Source organism: Rattus norvegicus, chromosome 1, assembly GCF_036323735.1.
Source record: "Rattus norvegicus strain BN/NHsdMcwi chromosome 1, GRCr8, whole genome shotgun sequence".
NCBI lineage: Eukaryota > Metazoa > Chordata > Mammalia > Rodentia > Muridae > Rattus > Rattus norvegicus.
The window spans coordinates 69353457-69380080 of NC_086019.1; the positions used below are offsets into that span (position 1 = coordinate 69353457).

At 38.8% G+C, this 26624-nt stretch overlaps 1 protein-coding gene across 1 annotated transcript; it reads left to right on the forward strand.

Moving 5' to 3' along the window:
* Positions 1-4862: 4862 nt before the first annotated feature.
* On the forward strand, positions 4863-25749 carry Zfp160 (zinc finger protein 160). Its single transcript, XM_063277010.1, is given in 6 exon segments — positions 4863-5091; positions 5477-5570; positions 16161-16287; positions 16829-16957; positions 22200-23773; positions 23775-25749. Coding segments are annotated over 5 exon segments (2013 nt in total). The 5' UTR covers positions 4863-5091; positions 5477-5555; the 3' UTR covers positions 23943-25749.
* Positions 25750-26624: the final 875 nt, after the last annotated feature.

Sequence of the window (26624 nt, forward strand, 5' to 3'; positions counted from 1 at the left end):
TTTCCTTTTGTTTTGGATATTTTATTTATTTACATTTGAAATACTATCCCCTTTCCAGGTTTCTCTTCTGGAAGCCCCCTAACTCATCCCCCTCCTCCTGCTTCTGTGAGGGTGTTCCCCTGTCCATTCACCCACTCCTGCTTGCCTCCCCTAGCATTCCCCTACACTGGAGCATGGTGCCTTCACAGGACCACCCATTGATGTCAGAAAAGTCCATCTTCTGCTACATATGCTGCTGAAGCCATGTGTACTCTATGTCTACTCTTTGGTTGGTGGTTTAGTCCCTGGGAGTTCTGGGGGGAATATGGTTGATTAATATTGTTGTTCTTCCTATGGTGTTGCAAACCCCTTCAGTTCCTTCAGTCCTTTCTCTAGTTCCTCCATTGGGGATCCTGTGCTTATTTCAATGGTTGGTTGGCTGTGAGCATTCATTGATTTTTTTTGGGGGGGGGGTTGTTTTGTTTTGTTTTGTTTGTCATAGTTGTCAGGCTCTGTCAGAACCTCTCAGAAGACAGCTATATCAGGCTCCTGTCAGTAAGCACTTCTTGGCATCCACAGTAGTGTTTGGGTTTGGTGTCTGGGTATGTGATGGACCACCAGGTGGAGCAGTCTTTGGATGACCTTTCCTTCAGTCTCTGACTTTGTCTCCATATTTTTTCCCATGAGTATTTTGTTTCCCCTTCTAAGAAAGACTGAAGCATCCACACTTTGGTCTTCCCTCTTCTTGAGCTTCATGTGGTCTGTGAATTGTGTCTTGGGTATTCTGAGACTTTGGGCTAATACATGGTGAGTGCATACCATGTTTGGTCTTTCTTTTTTCTTTCTTCCTTTCCTTCTTTCTTTCTTTCTTTCTTTCTTTCTTTCTTTCTTTCTTTCTTTCTTTCCTTCTCTCCCCCCCCTACTTTTTTTTTTTTTTTGGTGACTGGCTTACCTCACTGAGTATGGTATTTTCTAGTCCCATCTATTTGCCTAAGAATTTCATGAAGTCATTGTTTTTAATAGCTGAGTAGTACTCCATTGTGTAATGTACCACATTTTTTAAATCCATTCCTCTGTTGAAGGGCATCTGGGTTCATTCTATCTTCTGGCTATTATAAATAAGGCTGCTATAAACATAATGGAGCATGTGTCCTTGTTATATGTTGGAGCATTTTTTTTTTTTTTTTTTTTTTTAGTATATGCCCAGGAGTGGTATAGCTGGGTCTTCAGGTAGTACTATGTTCAATTTTCTGAGGAACCTCCAGACTGTTTTCCAGAGTGTTTGTACTATTTGCAATCCCACGAACAATGGAGGAGCCATTCTTAGCCATTCTGACTGGTGTGAGGTGGAATCTCAGGGTTGTTTTGATTTGCATTTCCTTCATGACTAAGGATGTTGAACATTTCTTTAGGTACTTCTCAGTCATTCCATTTTCCTTAGTTGATAATTCTTTGGTTATCACTGTACCCCATTTTTTAATAGGGTTATTTGGTTCTCTGGAGTCTAACTTCTTGAATTCTTTGTATATATTGGATATTAGCCCTCTATCAAATGTAGGATTGGTAAAGATCTTTTCCCAATCTGTTGGTTGCCATTTTGTGATGAATAGCAAATGACTGTCTAACATAATACATATATTAAAATGTTGAGCAGGAAGTAGTGGAGTGCATGAGTCAGTAGAGTGGGGTAAAATGATTATTATTCATTACATATTTAAAACTGAATCATGTATCTCAAAGCACTTTGCAGTGGTGAAGCACCAGGAAAGCTCAGCACATCTCATTATCTATACTGGTGATAGTTACTTGAATCTATGTGTACTTTGGCATTTTTTGATGAATGGTGAATCTACCACGTGATGGAAATGAGATGAAAAAATTTTCATTAGAATTCCTGAAATTATTTCCACTGACTTTTGACACTTGCATCTGAAGACTGCTGTCACAAACTTCCTTTAAGACATTTATTTGACAGCAAGCATTTGCTTCTATTTAAAGTAGATACACTGGGGGTTGGGGATTTAGCTCAGTGGTAGAGCGCTTGCCTAGGAAGCGCAAGGCCCTGGGTTCGGTCCCCAGCTCCAAAAAAAAAGTAGATACACTAAGAACTTTCAATGCTAAATGCCAAAAACAGTTTACATGCTGTTTCCAACTTTCAAGCAAAAAGCACTTAAAATATTCTTAAATTGTTATTTTTATTCAAAAAAAGAAAACTTGGCACTTAAAAAATAAGAATTGATCTTCAGTGTCAACAATTTATAACCTTTGTGAATGCAATTCTTTTTCATAAGAGAAAATATAACCCTTAAAATAGGTAATTATATATATATACATATATATATGTAATCTTTGAATTAAAAACAAAATCTATTCTTGCTCATATTCACCATTGTCCCTGAACATAACCTACTTTGAATCCCCTTTGAATCGCCTATGCCCACTTTTCCTTGAGCACTATCCCACTTTCCTGTGAATCCCCACCCTTCTTCCTTCTAGTCCATTACTTGCTACCCGCCCCCCAAACCCCCACCCCCCAATGCTATTTTCTGAATCAGTTTTAAGTCCTCATCTCTCCATTCTCTGCATTCAGGTCCTCTCTGGCCCGCACACATTTCTCTAGATACTGTACCCCCCAAGCAAGAGTTTCCTACTCTGCGCCCCACTGCCCCACTAGCACACAGTTGCCAACAGCACCTTAAAATTCCACCTCCGCCTCCAGCTGCATATGTAGCAGGGGATGGCCATGTTAGGCACCAATGGAAGAAGCCCTTAGTCCTGAGCTGGACACTCCTCTTCTCCTTCCCCCCTCCCCCCGTAAGAGAATGTCGGGGGTCCTGAGAGGGTGGGAAGAAAGAGTTGATGGGGAGGGGAACACCCTAATAGAAGAAGGGGTAGGGGATGGGATGGAATAGGGGCCTTATGTCCGGGAATCCGGAAAGGGAATAACATTTGAAATGCAAATAAAAAAATATCCAATAAAAGAAAAAAAAAATCCATCGCAGTCCAGCCTCCTTTCTAGGTACCGCCCCTTGCTAGCATCAATCACTTGTACTCTGGTCCCGCCTTATTTTCCTCCGGAGCTGACCCCTAATGCACACAGCACACTCAGGCGCAGCGACCCGGAAGCGGTTTTCCTCTGCATAGATCGCGTAGCTAGGTGAGTTTTCCCAGATCTTTTAGGCCGGTTGCTGGTACTCAGAACCCAGACCTCTGCCCTGGAATCCCTATCTTGCGTGCAAAGCTCCACTCGGGGACGCGGAGAGCTGCGAGACTGAGAAAGTAGGAACGTGGGCGAGAGATGGCAGCGGAGCCAGGCGAGGGGTGTCCAGAGAGGATGCAGCCTGGAAGAAGCAGGGACACGGATGTAGAAGCTTCTGCGGTGGGGGGAGGATACACGACTAGCGCTTGTGTGGGCAGTGCGGGGGATTCGGGACTAGGAGAGCTAGAGAGGGCTGCAGGTAACAGAGTGGCAGAGGAACAGCGTGCCGAGGCGCCGGGTGGAAGGGAGAAGAAAGCAGGGAAGTGGAGAGGAGAGGGAGAGAACAGCTAAGCTGCCAGAGTGTTGCGGGCTGTATGAGGGAAAAAAAAGCAGGAGATGGAAGCGAAAGGGGATGTATCTGGTCAGACCTTCCAAGACCAAGTTCTCAGTAAAAAGGTTTATTTGCCCTAGAGGGATAGAGGTCAAAGACAGGAGATAGAGGAAGAAGGGAAAGGGAACAAAGAAGAGGGCAGAAGGGGGGCAAGTAGTATTTGTCCAGGAGTGGGACAAAGGACTGCTTCTAGATAAAGAGGAGACACATGTGACCTATAGGCAAATGGCGGTTTATAGAGGTAAAATGAGAATCCCTGTGTTAGGACAAGGTGTTTAATTTTAATTTGGCATATTAATTTGGTGAGTCAAAGGTGCCTTTTGGTTACCAGACTTTAATGATTTGATAAATGGGCCTTCATAGTCAGCCCCAGGAGGAGGGATTGGCCAAATAAGGGAGTAGACCTTGGGGGTAGCTTTAGGAATGTAATCTAAGAGTTTTTAACAAGGCCGAGAGAGGAAAGGGCAAGGCCTACCAGAGTCATGGTCACCATGCTGGAGCTGGCAAAGTCCCTTCAGAAAGGGTAAATGAGATAGTGAAGAATGAGGGAGGGGCAGGCTGGATAAGGGAGATGTTGATGGAATAATAAGGTTGTTATTACCGAGCTTGATTCTGTTGGTGAAAAAAAAAAAACTTTAACTTTTGTTTAAGTTTTAGTAGTATGGAAGAGAGTTGCAAAACTTGAATCTGATTGGCATTAACTGGTACAGTGTTAGGCATGGCGGCACAGATCAGTAAGGCCAGAATGTGGAAAGAAAGCTGGGGTTAGAAAATGGAGTTTAACCTAGCCTGGAATAAATCACTAAGACACTTTCTCAATGTGTAAATACTGTTGCGGTTAGAAGTTTACTGACCCTTTATAGTCCTTATACAATTAGAACTGATGTGACATTTTTAGACAATGTCACCCTTCTTTGAAAGGGGTGTGGTGTGGAGGAGCTAGCTCTCTGTCAGGCACCAATTTCGTGTTATGAGCTTTAACTCATATCTTGCTCACTTCCTGAAGATAATATCGAATGCCACATTTTCAGACAATTCTCCCCTTTTACTTTCAAGTCCTGTGACCTGAATATAACCTACTATCACGAGTGCTGTTAATGTACTTGCCCAGCTCTAGATTCACAGGGAAATGGTTTGGTTAGGTTTACCCATTACGAGAAACAAGACAGAGGAAAGAGGTGACCATCTCAGAAGACTCTCCTGTAAGTTTTAACTTGTCAAGTAGGGAAGCAGTCCTCTTCTAAAGTGTTAGCTGAATATTCTGCTTATATTTATTTTGTCTGTATGATTACATGTGTTAGTTTATATGCATATGTGCATTCTGAGTATGTGTAGTGGTGACCTTGTATTTCTGATCTTTTAGAGAAGGAATCAAGTTCTGTAGGAAAGTGTCAAGTCTCCTATTGTCCCTTCTGCTGTAGTTTCTTGTTGCTATGGCCCCTCGGTATAGCGGTCTACAGATGCCCATATTTCTACATGGTGAATGAAATCCTTCCAGTGGCTGTGGCTCTAAACACAAGAAGTAGGTATCTTGCTGGGCTGGTTCCCATGCAATCCCAGCTCACAGGAGACTGAGGCAGGAGGATCATGCATTCCAGGCCTATCCAGGCTATATAGTAGGTTCTCATCTCAAAAGGGGATGCTAAGTGATTGTATTTATCCTGAATATTATAGTTTTACCATTTTGAGAGAAGGGTCTATTAGTTCCTTATGGCCTGAAAATCATTATGTTTTCTAGGCCTTTGGTTAACAATCCTCTGCTTTGAGTGACATGATTATATGTGTATGCTACCATGCCCATGCTTTATTATTTACTTATTTATTTCCACAATAAGAGTCTTTATTATAATCTCTGTGAACGCATGTGATATACTTAATTGTATTAATTATATGCTTTTGGTATTCAGGACTGACTTCTAAACCCTCATGTTGTACAAGGAAGAACCTGGGAGGAGGAGAAGAAAGAGGAAATAAAAAGATCCAGAAATGGCTGTCGCTCAGGTACAGTGAGTGTGCTCCCTTTCCCATTGTTTCTCTGCTCTCTGAAGAGTTAGGCATGGAAGCTGCTGACCACTGGGTATACACTAGACTTCTTCACTTGCTCATACTCATATTTTTCGTTATCCATTAAATTTCATCAGGCAATGATCCTGTCATACGAGAGATGCTTTCCTTGCGTGTGTCCTAGGAGCAGCCTTTATGCTGTTGGGCAGGAAGGTTTGTCTAGTATCACATCTGAGTGAACTTTTAGCACTCTAGATATAGGTTAAAGAAGCTACACATGGAAGTAATATGTTAATGTGCACAGATCGATTTTGAGTTGTGGAGGGAAAGGAGACCTTCATGGGAAATCGTATTCTGCCTAACCCAGTACACTACAACACCAGTAGTAAAGTTAATGGTCAGTATTTCCAGAGAACATCTCAACAATTAGCAAATGGAATGAGGGATAGAGGGCGTTGTATTTCATCATCAAGATATTATAGTTTTGGGTAGGTCTTTTGTGTATTTGTTTCTCTTTTTTATTTATTAAATCACATTATATCCTGATTCCACCCCCCACCCTCCCAGTTCTACCCTTACAACTCCCTTCCCCCATTACCATCTCCCCTTCTCAGAGAAGGGGATTCCCCCCAACCCCATCCCTTGAGTAGAACCCAGGCCTGGGACATCAAGTGCCAGCAGGACTAAGCACCTCCTCTCCCACTGAAGCACGGCCAGGCAGTCCAGCTATGGGAAGGGGATCCCATGGCAGGCAGCGGTCAGAGACAACCATGGCTCCAGTTGTTAGAGGACCCAAATGAAGAGGACCAAGCTCTACATCTGCTACAAATGTATAAAAGGTCTAGGTCCAGTCCCTGTATGCTCTTTGGTTGGTGGTTCAGACTCTGTGAGTCCCCACAGGCCCAGGTTAGATGTTCTTGTAGGTCTTCTTCTAATGTTCTTGGGTTCTCCAGCACACTCATTCTATCTCTCATTCTTCCCCAAGACTCCCCAAGACTCCATCAGATATCTGGTTGTGGATCTCTGCCTCTGTTTCCATCCACTGCTGGATGACGCTTCTCAGGAGGCAGTTATGCTATGTTTGTGTTTGCCAGAGTATTGGGCTTGTTCGGTTGGTTAGGTTTTCTTTTGTCCTTGTTTTTAGAGAGATTATCTTCCTGTTTAACTCGGACCATCTTCCGGAGTGCTCATATGATGATGCACACAAGGCTTTCATCTCTGTGTGTATGTTCATGTGAGTGTGTACTCACGTGTACACGTGTGTTTGGAGGTCAGAGGTCAAACCAACCATCTTCTTCAGTGTCTTACCACTTTTATGTTTATACAGTATCTCTCATGGATGCTGGAGTTCATTAAGTGGTTAAGCTCCATGGATCTCTCTGTCTCCATCCATATAGCACTGAGTTTCCAGATACACTCAGCATTTACATAACACTAGGGATGAAAACACTAGTGCTCATGATTTCCAGGCAAGCACTTTACTTCCTGGGTGGTCAATAGGAATTAGCCTGAGTGCCCAGCAGCAGGGGCTTCTGTAAACAACTCATCCTGTAGACCCTGCTGGGTCTCTTGTGAAGCTGGCAGTTAGGGCAAAAGCAGTTATATTTTTCAGTCATCAGAGAGCATGTCCTTGTAATTAAAAATATATAATAACATTTTCCTCTATTCCATTACTATTGAGTATTCAGAAATAAAAGTATGAGTGTGTATCCTGACATGACTCTTCCACCGTGAATCTGGAAGCAGTCCTGACTCTTAGGCAGCGAGACTCAGCATTCCCTTCATTGCCTAGTCTTTCAGTCTCTCACAGCCGTAAACCATCGCTGCAGTTCTGGCAAGCAATCATACAATTCTTTTTTATTTTATTTATTTTTATGATATTTTATTTTGCATGTTTTCCTTTAAGGAAAAAAGGCTAGCTTACTCATTTCCTTTGTGTCAGCCTTTAACTCTATTACATGGACCCCTCTGTAGTCCAGTCTGTCCTTGTCTTCATAGTAAAAACTGTTGCCTCGATTTCAACAGGTCTGTGAGTTACTATCCCCATCTCTTCACAGTCTATGGGAACATTCTGTAAATGGATATGCATTGCTTTTCCACAGTCTTCATGGAGTGAGGCTTTTCATCACTATGAACCCATCTTGTGGTAGAACATGGATTCTGATAAGTAGGTGCTCACATTACACCACTAGACTTGCTGTGCTATTTCTACCCTCTGCCCTGGTTCCTGTGTTGACACACCATCTCAGATTTCACTGCTAAAATCAAAAGTGTTTGGATTTCTTATGGTCCTCATATTATTAAATCTGTGAATCCCTGAGGGAGATTCCATTTTAAGAGACCACTGTTCTTCTGTCTAGTAGACAGTACTTCAGTACAATTTAAAATCCCTTTTCAGGCTTTTTTTTGATCTTCTAAGGATTTGTTTAGGTGTACATATGAGTCTGTCTGTATGCCTGCACCCCGTGCATGCCTACAGCAAATAGAAGTGGGCACATTAGATCCCGTAGAGCTGGAAGTTTTCAATCTAGTGTGAGGGCTGGGAACAAACCCTAGTCTTTGGCAAGAAGAACAGGTGCTCTTAACGATTGATGTATATCATTAGCCCACTTTCAGCATCCTTGAAAAGTCTTTAATTAGGTGCTATTATATATTTTCAAAAGAAAAGCACAGTGCCTTTGTGGGAGTGCATGTTTCTTGAGAGTGATGATAAAATACACTGTTGTTATTCACTCCTGTGTTTACCTGGTTCTGTGTTATAACCATATCACATCTTATGGGTCTCAAATCCTCCACTTGAGGCCTTGCTGGTTACAGAAGATTGTCAGTCCAGGCCCCTTGTTCCCATTACTGGCTCTATGCTAGGGTTACTCTAGTAGGCTCCATCGAGTTTACATTATACTAGGTTACCACCTTTCCCCCAGTTACCCCCAGTTCCAGTTGTTTCTCCCTCCCACCCCATCTGATCTCTCCTGTTCCAAAACCCAAGTGGCCTAGTTTACCTGTGAAATCTATTCTATTTCCTTGTTCCCAGGAGATACATGCCTCACATTTTGAACAATCAGTTTTACCTAGCCTCTCTGGGTCTATGGACTGTAACATAATTTTCTTTTACTTTATAGCTGATATCCTCATAACAGTATATATCATGTTTGTCTTTCTTAAGTCTAGGATACCTTACTCGCAATGATTTTCTTCTAGTTCCATCCAGTTACCTGCAGATTTCATGATGTCTTTGCTTTTAACAGCTGCGTAGTACTCCATTGTGTAAATGTACTTCATTTTTATTATTAATTCTTTGGTTGAGGAACGGCTGATTGTTTTCCGCTTTCTATCCATTATGAATAAAGCTGCTGTGAACATAAGTGATAAGGTGTCCTTTGATAGGATGGAGTGTCTTTGGGGTGTATGCTCAGGAGTGGTATAGCTGGGTCTGAAGGTATGTCAATTTCCAGTTTTCTGAGAAACTGCCTTATTGACTTGCAACGTGGTTGTACAAGTTTGTACTCCCACTAGCAGTGTAGAAATTTCCTGCTTGTTCCATACTGACTCCAGCATGAGTTGTCACTAGTGTTTTCTCTCTTACTTATTCTGAAAGTTGTAAGGTGGAATCTGAAAGTAGTTTTGACATCCATTTCTCTGATGTTTAAGGATGTTGAATATTTCTTTAAGCGTTTCTTGGCCATTTTTATATTCCTCTGTTGAGAATCCTAATTAGATGTGTACCCCATCTTTCACTTGGATTATTTGGTTTGTTGATGTCTAGTTTCTTGAGTTCTTTATATATTAGATATTAGTCCTTGGTCAGATATTCTTTTCCAATTCTGTGGGCCATGTTGTCCTATTGACAGTGTCTGTTGTGTTACAAAAACTTTTCAGTTTCGTTTATTAATTGTTGATCTGAGTGCCTGCACTATTTGTATTCTGTTCAGGTATTTGTCTCCTGTGCCAATGTGTGCAAGACTATTCTTCATTTTCTCTTCTATCAGGTTCAGTGAATATGCTTTTATGTGGAGGTCTTTGTTCCACATGGATTTGAGTTTTGGGCAGAGTGCTATGTACGAGTCTATTTGCATTCCTCTATATACCAACATCATTTAGATCAGCACTATTTGCTGAAGATGCTTTCTTTTTTCCATTGTGTATTTCTGACTTCTTTATCAAAATTCAGGTGTCCATATATAAGTGTGGATTTACATTTGGTCTTCATATTAATTCTATTCATCAACCTGTTTATATACCAATGCTATGTAGTTTTTATTACTACAGTTCTATAATACAGCTTGAGATCAGGGATGGTGATTCCTCCAGAAGTTCTTTTATTGCTCAGTATTGCTTTACCTATCCTAGGCCCTTTGTTTTTCTCTATGAAGTTGAGTATTGTTCTTTCAAGGTCTGTAAACGATTGTGGTGGAGTTTTGATAGAAACAGCATTGAATCTATAGATTTCCTTTGGTAGGATGTACATTTTAACTATGTTTTAACTACAGATCTATAACATGGCAGATCCTTCCATCTTCTGATATCTTTTTCTATTTTCTTCTCCAAAGAACCGGTTTTTATTATATTAGTCTTTTACTTGCTTAGTTAGACTTACTCCAAGATATTTTATATTATTTGTAGTTATTTTGAACCTTTTAAAAATATATTTCTCAGTTTTTCATTTGTATGTAGGAGGGCTATTAATTATTACTAATTTTTTGAGTTAATCTGTGGAACCACTTTGTTGAAGGAATTTCTGCTGTAAGAGTTCTCTGGTAAATTTTGGGAGTAGCTTATGTATGCTAGTCATATCTTTTGCAAGTAACAATACTGTAACTTCTCTTCCATTTTTGTATATACTTTATCGCCTTTAGTTGTCTTATTGCTTCAGAGAGAACTTTAAGTACTATACAGAATTGATATAGAGATAGAGGACAGCCTTGTGTTCCTGATTTTAGTGGAATTGCTCCGACTTTCTCTCTATTTATTTTGAAGTTGGCTATAGACGTTCTGTATATTGCCTCTATTATGTTCAGTTATATCTCTTGTATCCCTGATCTCTCCAAGTCTTTTGTTATGAAGGGGTGTTGGATTTTGTCAAAGGTTTTCTTTTCACCATCTAATAAGATCTTCATGCGTTTTTGTTGTTCTTGTTGTTGCTTGTTGTTTGTTTGTCTGTTTGCTTGTTTTCTTTCTTTCTTTGTATGGTGGATGGCATTGCCAGATTTTCTATGTTGAACCATCATGCACAGGTGGGATGATGTCTACTTATCATGGTCGATGTTTTTTATGTTTTCTAGAACTTGGTTTATGAGTATTTTATTGTGTAGTTTTGCATCAGTGTGTATGAGGGACGTTGGTTTTTAATTCTTTTACTTTGTTGAATACTTTTTTGGTTTGTGTATCAAGTTGACCATGGCCTTATAGCATGAATTTGATAATGTTCCTTCTGCTTCTATTTTGTGGAATAATTTGAGGAATATTGGTGTAACATCTGGTCAAACTCTCTGGCCCTGTGCTTTTCTTGCTTGAGAGACTTTTAAGGACTGCTTCTATGTGCTTACTGGTTATACCTCTATTTAAATGGTTTGCCTGAGCTTAATTTAAGTTTTAAATGTAGTATCTATTGAGAAAATAGTCCATTGCTTTTCGATTTTCCAATTTTGTGGAGCACAGGTTTTTGCACGTTGATCTAATTATTCTTTGCATTTCCTTAGTATTGTTACGTCCATCTTTTCATTTCTGATTTGGTGAATGTGAATATTATCTCTGTATTTGGATCAGGGTTTGTCAATCTTGTTAATTTTCTCAAAGATCCAACTGTTTATTTATTCTTTGCATTTTTCTCTTTGGTTCTATTTTATTGATTTCCATCCTGCATTTGATTATTTCCTGCCATGTACTCCTTTTTATTTTAGAGTATCTAAGTGTCCTGATGAGTCACTAGTATGTGTTCTTTCTACTTTCTTAATGGAGGCATATAGTGCTGTGAACTTTCCTCTTAGCACCACTTCTTTCTGTAACAAAGGATTCGGTATGGTACGTTGTCCGTTCATTTTCACTGAATTCTAGAAAGTCTTTAATTTCTTTATTTCTGCCTTGACACTGAATTCGTTCAGTAGGGAGTTGTTCAGTGTCCATGAGTTTGTAGGCTTTCTGTTGTTTCTGTTGTCGTTGAAATACAGTTTTAATCCATGGTAGTCGAGGAAGATATAAGGGGTTATTTTCACTTTACTTTATTATTTCAGAATTGCTTTGTGACCCAGTATGTAGCCAGTTTTTTAGAATATTCTGTGAGTTGCTGAGAAGCTATACTCTTTTGAATTTGGGTGAAATTTTCTATGGTTATATATAAGGTCCATTAGATCCATAATGCTTACTAGCTCTATAATGTCTCGTTTAATTTTTGTATAGATTACCTTTCCTTTGGTGAGTCAGATACTGAAGTCTCCACTATTAATATCTGAGGTTCAATGTGTGATTTATGATTTAGTGAGGTTTCTTTTACAAATTCAGTTGCCCTAGTTTCCGGGGCATAAATGTGAAGAAATGTCATTTTGCTACATTTTCTTTTGATGGGTTTGAAATGTCTTTCTCCATCTCTTTTGATTAATTTGGGCTTGAAATTTAGAGCGTTTGTGTTTCCCTTCTTTAGGTTTTCCTGGTATGAGATTATTTGTTGTGTGTGTTTTTATGGGTGTAGTTATCTTTCTGTGTGGGAGTTTTCTTTCTAATCCTTTAGGGCTGGATTTGTGGATAGATCTTATTTCAATTTGGCTTTGTCATGGAATATCTTGTTTTTTTCCAGCTATAGTGATTGAGAGTTTGCTGGGCACAGTAGTCTGGGCTGTAATCTGTGGTCTCTTAGAGTGTGCAAGACATTTACCCTGGCCCTTCTGGCTTTCAGAGTCTCCACTAAGAAGTTGAGTATAATTCTAAAAGATCCACCTTTATATTTTACTTAATCTTTTCCCATGAAGCATTTAATATGCTTTCTTTGTTCTGTATGTTTAGTGTCTTGATTATTTTGTGACACAGGGATTTTTTTAGTCTGATCCAATCTATTTGGTGTTCTGTAAACTCCATGCCTATGCTTACAGGTATGACCTTTTTGAGGTTTTGAAAAATTTCTTCTATTATTTTGATAAATATATTTTCTGGCTTTTGATCTGGGATTCTTCTCCTTTGTTTATTCCTATTATTTTTAGGTTATTTTTTTCATAGTGTCCCAGATTTCCTGCATGTTTTATATCACAAATTTGGTAGATTTAACATTTTCTTTGACCAGTGAATCTATTTATTCTGCCCTCTTCTCAACCCCTGAGAGTCTTTCTTCCATTTCCAGTTGTCTATTGGTGATGTTTGTATCTGTTTGCTTACCTAGCTTTTCAAGCATTTCTGTTGAGGTTTGGTCTTTTGCTATGCTAAATTCTAGTTGTTCCCAGACACTATACATAGACCCAAATGATGCTATGTGACCTTGTCCCCTAAGTTATTCTTGATTGGTGAATAAATTTGCTGACAGCCAATAGCTTGCCAGAAGAGACATGGGTGGGATTTAGGGATCTTAGATTTAGGGTTGGAGGAGAACCACAAAGTGAAAATTAAAAAAAAAAGTGAAGAGAGGCAAAGCCACCTTGGGATAAGAATCTTAAAACAATGGCCATGTGCATTGGCCTGGCAAACTATATAATGGGATTGTTGGGTGGGTCGGGTGGAAAATAGACATAATAGCATAGAATATGGATATCTGCACAGCTCTTGTGCTGACTAAGGCAGATTATAAATATAAAGGTTGTGTATATCTTTTATCTGGGAACTAAATGGTCAAAGACAGGGTAGAAACCCTGAAACAAGAGTGAATGTTTGTACAACACATTTCCATAATTCCCTCCATTTTGTTTTCTTTATTGCTTCTACTTCAATTTTCAGGTCTTGACGAGTTTACTTCACCTGCTTGTTTCTTTGTTTCCTTGCTATTCTTTAAGGAGTTTATTGATTTCCTCTAATTTTTTTGTCTTTTCCTCAATTTCTTTCAGAGATTTCTTGTTTAAGGACATCTGTTATCTCAGTAATGTTAGTTTTAAGGTTGATTTCTTGTGATTCAGCTGCATTAAAATATTTTCAGTCTTGCTTTATAGGATAGTTGAGCTCTAGTGATGCCATATCACCCTGACTATTATTGATTTTGTTTTTAAGCAGTTGTTTACACATCTGGTTTTGGTTATAGGTCTAAATGACTATTTTTGAGGTTGTATTTGTTAGATGTGGCATTCCTTGGTTTCTGTTCCTGTTTAGTCTTCTGTTCCTTACAGCCTGGATTTCTGGCTGACCAGCTTGACCTTTCTTCAACTAAGGAGTCTCTGACTATGTTAGTGACTCGATTTTTAATGACTAGCTTGGCCTTAGGTTCAGGAGAGAAGGTGGTGAAGTGGAAAGGGGGAGGTGCAATAGTAACTTTTATTCACCTGCTGTAATTGTCAACTCTGAGACTTACTTCCCCTGTCTGCTACGCTAGACTAGTCCTGGAAGCTCCTACCATCTGTACAATCTAACACAGACATAGATTATTTTTATCCTCTCACAATTACTGTTGAATAAGTTCAGCCCTTCCTACTTCTTTCTGATCTCTGGCTGTTTTCAGTCAAACTCCTCCAAGCTGACTGATTCCATGTAGCTTCTGTCTGCTTCTCCTGGTTTATTCTACTTGGCCTCATAAAAACTTCATCAACGTGTTTTAATCTTCTGTCTCCTGATTTTCTGTCTTTTCTTGTTTTAACTTTTGTCTAGCTTGTTCTATCTTGGTAAAACTGCCTGTTCCCCTCCTGCATTGCTCTCTCTTAAGTCAACTACTCTCTTTTCTCTCTCATTTTTATGAGAGTTGGGATTATCCTATTCTGTCAAATCTTTCTGTTTTGTCACTTTCTCTGTCACTCAATTAGGCACCACTTTCAAAACCTGGGTGATTCCTTCTAAAAACTAATGTTACCTTCATCATTTTGGATTAAAAGTGTGTTCTAAAGATGTGTTTGTATTGTAGCCAGAGGGATTAAAGGTTTTTGCTAAGGCAGAACCACCTTACAACAAGAAAAAATTTTTTTTCTCAATAAACAGCACAGTCTTGGGAGTTCACAGTGTGATGAAATAACCTATAACAGGCAGGCATTGAAATAGGTTTTTTGAGCCAAGTCTAGAGAGTAAGACACTTTACCTGGCAACCAAGTCCCTTACCTGTTTTTCTGACGTGGCATGAACCTGCATGGTGGGATTGTATGGAATTGTGGAAGTATGCTGGAATTGGCAGCAGGGAGCTATAAGGTGGGAAATATGGTAGGAGAGCAGAATTGGTAGAATATGCCTTTAGGGACCAAGTCTAAAGAGTAAGACATTTAATCTGGTGGGCAGGTCACTCACCTGTTTTGTTTTGTTTTTTTCTTAAAGCCTCACGACTTTATCTGTGAAGACACTGTTCATGCAATAGCTCAGCTAGAAACTGAACAGGGTGTGTCAACCAGTACAAGTGAGATGAAACTATCGGTTTTTCTTTTTTCCTTTTATGGGATAGTTACTAGGGGTGGGCAAAAGGGCCTAGGAAAATGCTTCGGTGAATAGAGTTAATGTATAAGAACAGAAGGTAAATGAAAGGGGCACACCAAGTCTTGGCTTCCATTTGTTTGCTATTCATATTATTCACAAACAAGAGAAATGGTCTGTGACATATCGTAATATCTCAAAGAAAAACAAAATAACCTTAGAGAGAAGCTATATTGCTCTGATGCTTCTTAATCTGGGAACATAGGAGGAAAAAAAATGTCTATTTCTCCCTGTACCCTCTCACCCAACCGAAGACTTAGGATAGCACACATACGAGGTTTTCCCCACACCTCAGGAAAGTAATTCTCCAGTGTACCCCTGCCCAGTGTCAGCTAATTCTGTTGCATTCTGACACTAAACAGCTAGAAACCTCAGTTCCATAGACTGCTCTGCCTCTCTTCAGTTTTATGTTTCATTTTCTAGGGCAGCTCAGAATACCTATCCCCATTTATATGAAGGACATTTCAAAGGCTATAGATAAATGGTTAGACAAAGAAGACACAAAAGGTGAGGTGCAGGAGATGGACTGTGGCTTTCACACCCTGTTTGAGTAAGCCCCTCTTTAGCACTTTTGACCATAGCAGAATGTGAGGAAAAAACTCTGTTCTTTGAGGATACATGGAGTTCCATTACACACACATGATTACTTAACACCACTGGTCATTGCTGTTCACTTGAGACTTCAGCTCCTCTACCCTTCCTAGAGGATGGGGAGAAAGCCTGAAGTTCAGACCTATTCTTGTCTTGGTCACCTTGGTTTCTAGCAACCTTTCTGAAACTCAGAACCCTCTGGACCTCATTTCAGTGCTCAACATAATCATTCTTAACAATCCAGAGATGCCAGGTGAATTACACATCTGAGAACTAAATAAAGACATGTTTTTATTAGGTTACAGCATGGAGGTGGTTTATTTTCTTTAAATTAGTTCATCCTTTTGATTTTTCACTTGTGTCACCTCTGTGTAAAGCTCTTAAATGTCCACATGGTAAAATGTGTTTGTTCCCTTTTAGGGACAGTTGACATTCAGTGATGTGGCCATAGAGTTCTCTCAAGAGGAATGGGACTGCCTAGACCATGCACAGAGGGCTTTGCACAGGGATGTCATGTTGGAGAACTACAGCAACCTGGTCTCCCTGGGTAAGGATGGCTTTCTTTGTAACTTTCCATTTTCCTTCTGTGCCTTTGGGGATCCATGTAACTATTCTACCTTTCTCCTATTCCTTCTTTCTTCCCTCCCTTCCTTCATTGGGAATAAAACTTAAGACTTTCATACAAGCAAGCGTTCTACCACTGGGCTGTGCTCCAGGCCCTTATGATAGATTTTTTGGCCTTTTAATTTATTTTTTTTTTATTTTGAGTTGTATAGTCTAGTAGCCTTGAACTTACAGTCTGCTTGCCTCACACTGGAATTATAAGCATTTGCCACCATGCATGACTCTTGGCACCTAGGCATGTGTTTAAAGTATCTAATTCCTTGCTTTCTTTCCCTGAGCTTTTGAGTCAGTACTTCTTTGTAGATAACTAGTTTCTGTCCATTAAGTTCCCAGAGGGAGGCATTCATGATAAGTTTGTGAAGTATTTTTCTAGATTTATATGTAACATGTTCTGTCCTCACTTTATCACAGTATGGAATTTCTATAACATCCTCAGTTCCTGATGTTACTGTCTTTGTAAACAGGAATGACACTTCAAAGTCTGAATGCTGTGTCTAAGTTGGAACAAAACAAAGGACCCTGGACCGTGGAGAGTGAGGCAATAATAACCAGAAAATCAAATGTACAGGAATATGCCATAGCTATGAATGCAGGTAAGCTGTCAGAGCACAGAGTAAAGGCTGCCCTATTGTGTAATGGCCAAGTGCAAGGTCTCAGTGAGAAACAAGTATCTACAAGCTACTATTCGCTACAGGAACAAAAATTTAGCTCTTCATACTCATGTGGTGCCAGGCAGTTTTGTCTGGTTTTAATCTCGTTTGTATATTTGAGGTAGTGTCTCACTCTTTTGTTCATGCTATTCTGAAACTCACTGTGTAACCCAGGGTGACCATAAAATCTGAGTAAGCCTTCTGCCTCATTCTTCCAAGTGCTAAGATTAGATGCATAAGCTACTATATCCAGTTTCTGTACAGTAAATAAGTTTTGACAAAGGTGCTATAATACAGATACACCTTGTGTGTATACTGAAAACTTCATGATGAAATATTTGATTCTCTGTGGCAATGTGATATGTTCTAGAACTTTCTGCAGGGCAGGAGAATGGGTTGCAAGATTGTGCTGTGCAGACCAGGCTGGCATGAAAATCTTAGTCCTCTTGCCGCAGCCTGACAAGTGAGGAGATTATATATGAGCTTCCATTCTTGCTTCAAATAGAACTTTGAAGAGGTGAGTCTAGTTGAAAATAGGTAGCTGGGATATGCCACTCTGAAAAGGAGTAGTACTGAATACTGTGTTAGTAAGAGAGATTGTTTATGAAATAATCAGGCTAAACCAGGCATGGTGGTGCATGCCATAATCTAAAGACTTGAAAAGTTGAGGCAGCTAGGTATTCATAAGTTTGAGACAAGCCTGATTCACATTTTAAGTTCCAGACAAATCAGGGCTGTGTAGTGAGAACCTATCCCAAAAGAAATAAAAATTTTAAATAAAATAATTAGGCTAACAAGCAAAGAATACCTAATTGTTGTTTACTTGGTTTGTTTTGCTCAATAAAATATTCTTTAGACTGATAGACACTGTTGTAATAAGAACTCTTTTTCGGAAGAACAAATGAAACTAATATAATACATAGAGTCAATTGGTGGTGTACACCAAGGTTAATTATGTAATTAACTACTAGGAAGAACAATGAGAATAGTACAGACATTCCATGGACACATCAGTCTTCTAGATCTATACTCAAGCTGAGTTGCTGGATGATACAATACTAGCATCTTTTCTGGTTCATCTGTGCCAGTCCAATACCTCATCCACACTTATTTTCTTTATCCTAAAACTTCCCATGAGTGTCAGAGAACTTTAGTGCTGTGAGCTAAATGAGTAGTCTTTTCTTACTTAGCTTCAGGTATTTCCCTCTGAGTTTGGAGAAATAATGTGCATATCATATATCCGACAGGGAGTGAATAACTGAATCATGAAACCTGAAACAAGCTAGTGTGAAAACAGCACACTAAAAAAGGAGGATGGACTTATGTGTTTGTGTGCAATGGGGTTATGATTAAGCCCAGGCCATTAGCTGAGCTAATATTCGGCCATCTTCCACTGCCCATTAGAAATGTGGGTATTTTAATTTCTTTTATTTATTTATTTTTTGAGCACTGCACAGGCCACTAAGCTTCCTCAATGCATGGATTAGAGGTGTACATTGCCATGGCCAACTTAATAGACATTTATTGAACAGCAGTGACATACAGAAGTACTCTTATTGCAGAAATGCCAATTTTCACCCTAATGAGATATCGCCTTCACTTGTTAAAAATATGCTGCTTTGGAAAAGCTGCACCTTGGTCTGGATGTGAGGGAAAGGAGACTCTTATTAAGTGTTTGTTGGAATATAGATTAAGATTCAATAATGACACCTTTTCACAGAGATGTCAGAAAAAATAAGAGGTATCGTGTAATCAAGCAGCTGAGCTTTTGAGTGTAGATTCTAAAGCCTCAAGAAGATGTTTTGTGTGGGATGTTTATATTCTTGTGACATAAGTCACAAGTAGTCAAATTATGTAATAGACCATGTGTTAATCACCAGCAGTTTCTCTCCCCCCGTCTCTCTCTTATCTTTTTGTCTTTCTCTCTCTGTCTCTTTCCTCCCTCCCTCTCTTTGTCTCTGTCTCTCCCTGTCTCTCTGTCTTTCTGTCTCTCTCTGTCTCTGTCTCTCTGTCTCTCTGTGTGTGTGTGTGTGTGTGTGTGTGTGTGTGAATTTTACTTGTCCTGCAAAAGAACATTCTCTTAGTTATGATGTTTATCAGCCTGGAAGAGCTTTTATAAACAGAATAAACCAGCAGGTAATTGTCACATTGGGTTTTCTTGGATACCCACTCCAGTTTTGTCCATTTTGCTGTGGATAACAGAAATTCATTCTTTTAGGATCATAGTCTTCACTGGGTATATCTCCATATTTTCCTTATCCATTTATCTGCTAACATACATATAGGTCAATGCCATATGCATATCTCTCATGAGTTTTCACTTATATATAAAATTTCACTCAATTCACCTAGAAACAGCGAACAGAAAGGTAAGCACGAGGAGTAGAGAATATTAATCAGTTAGTGTCAGTGAGACCAGAGTTTTAACAAAACAATAGGCGCAATAAGTGTATTTTTTTTCTATTTATTTTTTTTTTATTTTTTTATTTTTTTTTATTATCTTGAGTATTTCTTATATACATTTCAAGTGTTATTCCCTTTCCCGGTTTCCGGACAGACATCACCCTCCCCCCTCCCCTTCCTTGTGGGTGTTCCCCTCCCAAACCTCCCCCCATTGCCACCCTCCCCGCATAGTCTAGTTCACTGGGGGTTCAGTCTTAGCAGGACCCAGGGCTTCCCCTTCCACTGGTGCTCTTACTAGGATATTCATTGCTACCTATGGGGACAGAGTCCAGGGTCAGTCCATGTATAGTCTTTAGGTAGTGGCTTAGTCCCTGGAAGCTCTGGTTGCTTGACATTGTTGTACTTTTGGGGTCTCGAGCACCTTCAAGCTCTTCCAGTTCTTTCTCTGATTCCTTCAACGGGGGACCTATTCTCAGTTCAGTGGTTTGCTGCTGGCATTCGCCTCTGTATTTGCTGTATTCTGGCTGTGTCTCTCAGGAGCGATCTACATCCGGCTCCTGTCGGTCTGCACTTCTTTGCTTCATCCATCTTGTCTAATTGGGTGGCTGTATATGTATGGGCCACCTGTGGGGCAGGCTCTGAATGGGTGTTCCTTCAGTCTCTGTTTTAATAATAAGTGTATTTTTAAATGGTTAGTATGATCATGTTTCCATCTTGTTATCACTTTGCTACACACAAACACACACACACACACACACACACACACACACACCCCTGAAATACCATGTTTCAGTCTTATCATTTTGTTATATATATATATATATATATATATATACACACACACAAATATATAATGACTTTCTAATATTCATTATCATACTACTTCTTTAAATTAGTGAGATACAGCAGACATCTCATACATGTGTACTTTTGGTCCTTGTTCATGCTCAACCTCCAATTTTTTTTTTTTTATTCTCCTTCCCCTTCCCTGATAGACCTTCTTCTACTTTATCATTCTTTGTTCAAACTTTTTCAAAAATTTTCCACATGTAAGAGAAAATATGCTATATTTTCCTTTCTGTTTGACTTATTTGCTTAGCACAATGCCATATAATTTTGTCAGTTTTTCTGATGAATGACAGAATCCCATGTTTTTTTTTTGTGACTGAATAATACCATAACACATCAGTGCATGCATACTTTTCTTATTTTTTTTCCCTTTTTCTGTTTGTTTGGGGTTTTTTGTTGTTCTTTGGTCAGTTTGTTCACTTTTCATGACAGGGTTTTGTTAGTGCAACTACAGCTGCCCTGGAACTCATTCTGTAGGCCAGGCTGTTCTCAAATTGAGAGATCCACCTGGTGCTGCCTCTAATTGAGAGGATTAAAGGCATGTGCCACCACAGACCATCACATTATTTGAACCTTACGATCAAAATTATAGTTATGCACGCATATCCTCATAATAGTGACTTCATTTCATATGCAAACACCGTAGTGGAATGGCTGAAAGCTATATTTCTATCATTTTCTGTTATTTTCATATAGAAAATCCTGCTTTTTTTCCATAATAAGAAAGTGTATATCATTTTACAACATACAGAATTTTGTTTTCAATCTAATTTTTTAATTATGTTTTTACGTGTGTGTGTATACATATGAGGGCAGATGTCCTCACCAGATAAAAGTTTTGGATCCCTGGACTTGGTGTTTATATGATCGTGAGTTGTCTGGTGTGGGCGCTGGGAGCAGAATTCAGCTGCTCTGCAAGAGTGGTACATGTTCTTAGCGCCTCAGTCATCTCTCTAGCTCCTACATTTAGCAGTTCATGGACATATGTATTAATTATTTGCCTGGTTGCTTTATTATGGAATTCTAGATTGTTTTTGTAATAGTTCGTAGGACCTACAAGTGCTTGTTTTCTGTGTGTGCTGTGCACTGTAACAGACTTGCACTACTTATTCATGTTGAAAAATGCCTTTCATGAGCCAGTCTAGATAGGTTTTCAAGAGGTTCTTGTATTGTTTTTGCTGGTCCTGTTTTTGTGAATTTTTCTTATTTTTTGCTATTGTTTTGTATTTCAAAATTGCTACGTACTTAACGGATTATATAAAGAAACTATAGTTAAATTTTATTATTATATATATTATGGTATTTTATATGCATTTATACAGAATATACTGTTAATATTATTTTTTATTTACTTGTGATACAGCCATATACTTTTGGACAATAACATATATTGATTTATGTAAATTTACTCACTATGAATATTTGGTCATAAGTTATTTGAAATGAGTCCTCACTCCTAGTTATTAAAATTACATACAATTATCTGTACTGAAATACAAAAATCAATGTTTAATGATAATAAAATTGGCCTTTATGTTTCTAAAAGTTGACAAACAAACTCAGTAAATTTTATTTTTGCTATAAATATTTTCATTGTAGAATGTCTTGTCTGTACTTAATCAGAAAAGTGTTATATCTTCTAGTTAACTCTCCTAAAAATAAAATTAAAGATTTCCTACCAAAAGGGAGTGGAGATTCAGGAGAAATATTCCAGACAATGGTATCAGAAAGATATAAATTCAATAACATTGATGAGTTTTCCTTCAGAGAAATCCATCAGAACATTCAGAATTTTGAGTACCAGTGGAAAGAGCATGAAAAGAATTATAAAACCACTTGTAGAAGAGATCAAGATAGTGGAAAGGAGACAGGAATAAACCTTAGGAAAATTCGCTTCTATTAAGTTTCACTTCATATCCATTTTCATTTGCAGAAAATATTGATTGTATGGAAGCTAAGTCCATCAGCAACGGCTCTTCAATTTTGTCCTCTGACAGAATTTTTCTTAGTGGTGACAAAGCACCCTTTGTTCATGAATATGATGTTTATTCTTCACTACTTATGAAAGGACAGAAAGCAGCCATTAAGGAAAAACCTTATCAATGTAATGAATGTGACAAGGTCTTCCGTTATACTTCTTCTCTAGCATATCATCGGCAAATTCATACTGGAGAGAAACTTTACAAATGTGTTGAGTGTGGTAAGGCTTTTTTTCGACGTTCTTACCTTTTGGTACATGAGAGGCATCATTCTGGAGCGAAACCTTACAAATGTAATGAATGTGGTAAGGTCTTCAGTCAGAATTCACACCTTAAAAGTCACCGAAGAATTCATACTGGTGAGAAGCCATACAAATGTAATGATTGTGGCAAAGCCTTTAGTGTTCGTTCAAACCTAACTCACCATCTGGTAATCCATACTGGAGATAAACCTTATAAATGTAATGAGTGTGGCAAGGTCTTCAGTCAAACCTCAAGCCTCACGATCCATCGAAGGACTCACACTGGAGAGAAACCTTATAGGTGCAATGAGTGTGGGAAAGTATTCAGTTCACATTCAAACCTAAATACCCATCAGGCAATCCATACTGGAGAAAAACCCTACAAATGTTCAGAGTGTGGCAAGGTCTTTACTCAGAATTCACATCTTGCAAATCACTGGAGAACACATACAGGAGAGAAACCTTACAAGTGTAACGAGTGTGGGAAAGCCTTTAGTGTGTATTCCAGCCTCACTACCCATCTGGCAATCCATACAGGAGAAAAACCCTACAAGTGTGAAGAATGTGGCAAGGTCTTCACTCAAAATTCACATCTTGCAAATCATCGTGGAATTCACAGTGGGGAGAAGCCTTACAAGTGTGAAGAATGTGGCAAACACTTCAATCAAACTTCAAATCTTGCAAGACATTGGAGGGTTCATACTGGAGAGAAGCCTTACAAATGCAGTGAATGTGGCAAAGCTTTTAGTGTGCGTTCTAGCCTGACTTCCCATCAAGTAATCCACACTGGAGAAAAACCTTACAAATGTGCTGAATGTGGCAAGGTCTTCAGTCAAACTTCAAGCCTTTCAATCCATCAGAGAATTCACACTGGAGAGAAACCTTACAGGTGCAACGAGTGTGGGAAAGCCTTTAATTCACATTCCAACCTAAATACCCATCAGGTAATCCATACTGGGCAAAAACCCTATAAATGTCTGGAATGTGGCAAAGTGTTTACACAAAATTCACATCTTGCAAATCATCACAGAACCCATACAGGAGAGAAGCCTTACAAATGTAATGAGTGTGGCAAAGCCTTCAGTGTGTATTCAAGTCTGACCACCCATCAGGCAATCCATACTGGAGAAAAACCTTTTAAGTGTAATGAATGTGGTAAGGTCTTCACTCAAAATTCACACCTAGCAAGTCACCGGAGAACTCATACTGGAGAAAAACCTTACAAGTGTAGTAAGTGTGGTAAAGCCTTTAGTGTGCGTTCAAGCTTGACTACCCATCAGGCAATCCATTCTGGAGAAAAACCTTACACATGTAGTGAATGTGGCAAAGTCTTTAGTCGAAGTTCCAACCTTGCAAGTCATCAAAGACTTCATGTTGAACAGAAAGTTATGTCAATATAGCAAGGTCTTCAGGCATGATTCACTTCTTGCACAACATCCAGGAATCCAACCCTAAGAAAATATTGGTATTGTGTTAATGATAAGTACCCATCATGAGTTCAAATATGTCATTGGATGTCCTGGTATGCATGTACAACCACACACTTTCTAAGGTGTTGTAGGACCACTGTCTGCCCGGGATATATAGGAAAAATGTGATTTAAAATTAAAAATAATGGACTGGAGAGATGGCTCAGCGGTTAAGAGCACTGGCTGCTCTTCCAGAGGTCCTGACTTCAAATCCCAGCAACCACATGGTGGCTCACAGCCATCTGTAATGGGGATCCGATGCCTTCTTCTGGTGTGTCTGAAGACAGCAACAGTGTATTCATATACATTAAATAAAATCTTTAAAAGAATTAAAAATAAATCAAACTCTTATAGACACATATCGTATTAAGAAGACATTTCAAACATGTAGAGAAGATGCTTCAGGATATGATTCCCTCTATAAACATCAAAATGCACATTGTTGATGAACTCATCTAGCTTGCACTTACTGAGAATGCTATTTAATGACTATTACAGTAAAGGGTGAATGGAAGGAATTACTCAGCCTCTTGTTTTCATGGCTAGTCTCTCATGTTACGTTCCACAGAATAATTGCTAGTTACTGAACAATTAGCTAAAAACTTGCTAAAACACAATATATTTGAAAGGTGGAAGGCATTTGATATTTGCCTTCAGTATTCATATACTCATTTATTTATGGTCCTTGCAAAATCTGCTTTGCCATTTATGATTGTTATCTGCAACTTTCTGGTGATGCAATACCTGCCTCAGGGCATTTTATTGCAGCCTCTGGAAAAAACAGAATAGTCACATTAGTAGGAAAGAATCATGTCTGGTTCTGAGAATGACTCCATTCCACGTTTTGAATTAAGTACTGACTAAGTTATTTTTCTAATTTGTGTTTAGTTTTTGTATTAAATTTCATGACTAAAGCTAATGTGGGGAGAAAAGGGTTTATTTCATCTTATGTGTTATAGTTGATCAACAGAAGTCAGGGTAAGAGTTTGAGTAGGAACCTGGAAGCAGGGAATAAGGAAGACAATGGAGAAATAATACCTGCTGGCTTGCCTTTCATGGCTTAGCTTTTTTGTACAACCCAGGACCACCTACCAAGGGATGGCACTGCCTAAAGCTATCTAGGCCTCTTATGTCAATCATTAATAAAGAAAACGCTTGACAGAAATTTTCAGACCAGACTGATGGATGTGATTTCTTAAGTGTCCCTCTTCTCTGGTAACTCTAGTTTGTGGCAAGTTAAAAAGATATAACCAGATCATTTATCATCTGAAAGGGACAGGATATTGTAAAATTACAATGTAAAGTTATCAAGTTTATTGTGTATGATAGGGGCATTCTGTGGGGCAGAAGCAATTAGGTTGGAAAGAAATGATCTACCATCTGATCATGAGGTACAAAAGCTGCCACAAAATTTGGATACTGCATTTTTTATGAAATACACTTTGTCAAATAACTGCAGAAGACATAGTAAACGTGTATATTGGATGATAACAGGTTTCATGTAGGAAATAATAATTTTTCCTACTTTTAAAATTAAAGTGAGAAACACCATTAGGATGGAAAATTTAACCCCAAAATGTGTAGGACTGTGTGTATAGCTAGTGGAGAAGCACTTGTGTCATGCATGTCAGGCCCCAAGTCCAATGCTCAGCAGCACCAAAAGTAAAAATTCCACACAATGTTTCTTAAGAGTGACATCATTTAACTACTGTTGTTAAGTTTTCCCACTGTCTTGTTCAAAACATCACTAATCAAACTTTTAGCTAATGAAATTAAAGGTTTTATTTTCCAATGACTGTATTTGTATTTTCTTTCTTTTTCCTTATCAGTACATGGGAACTGAGAAAATGAAGTGAAGCTCTTCCATTTGAGGGTTTTCTGCTTTTTGAATGACTTCAAGGACCATAAAGTTTTAGGACCCTTTAATCATTTATCCATGCCCCTAGGATTCCTTTATAGGTGTAGTGTACATCAAACACGACACATGGAACACTGTCAGAGGTGCGATGGTTTCTGATTCAAATATACACTTGGGACTTCATAGCTGTGCAATACTTCAGACATTCCACGGACAGAACTATACAGTGCTCATTCTGCTTGACTTTCATGAAGAAAAAACTTGAAGCACTGTTCAGTAAACATGAAAGTCAGATATATGATGTGACATGAATAGAAATAAATCATTATTTCTAAAGAGAGGTGATTATTTTTTGGTCATTTGTTCTTTGTTTGGGTGTTTTTGTCTTTCTGTTATGATATTTTACCAACACAAAAGGCAAGTTAGGGGGAAAAAGGACTTTATGGTATTTTTACAGTTTCAGAGTAAATATAGACTTTGATGACAGGGAAGCCATGGCAGTCAGCAGGCATCACATTGCATGAGCAGAAAGCAGAACATAAAGCAAAGCCTAACCCCCACTAATCAGTTTCCTCCAGGAGGGTTCACAACTTACAAATAATACCACCAATTGGGGTATTCAAACGATGAGCCTGTTGGGCACATTTCCCATTCAGCCACTCATTGACTTACCTTGATAGTTCATATATTCTTTTACTTAAACCAGTGTGAACTGGAAAATACTGTTAAGCTCTTTTGTTACCTTTCCTCCTTTGGTCAGTTGCACCACCTTCTGTACAAGGAAACTGGGGCAGAATAACCCTAAGGTTT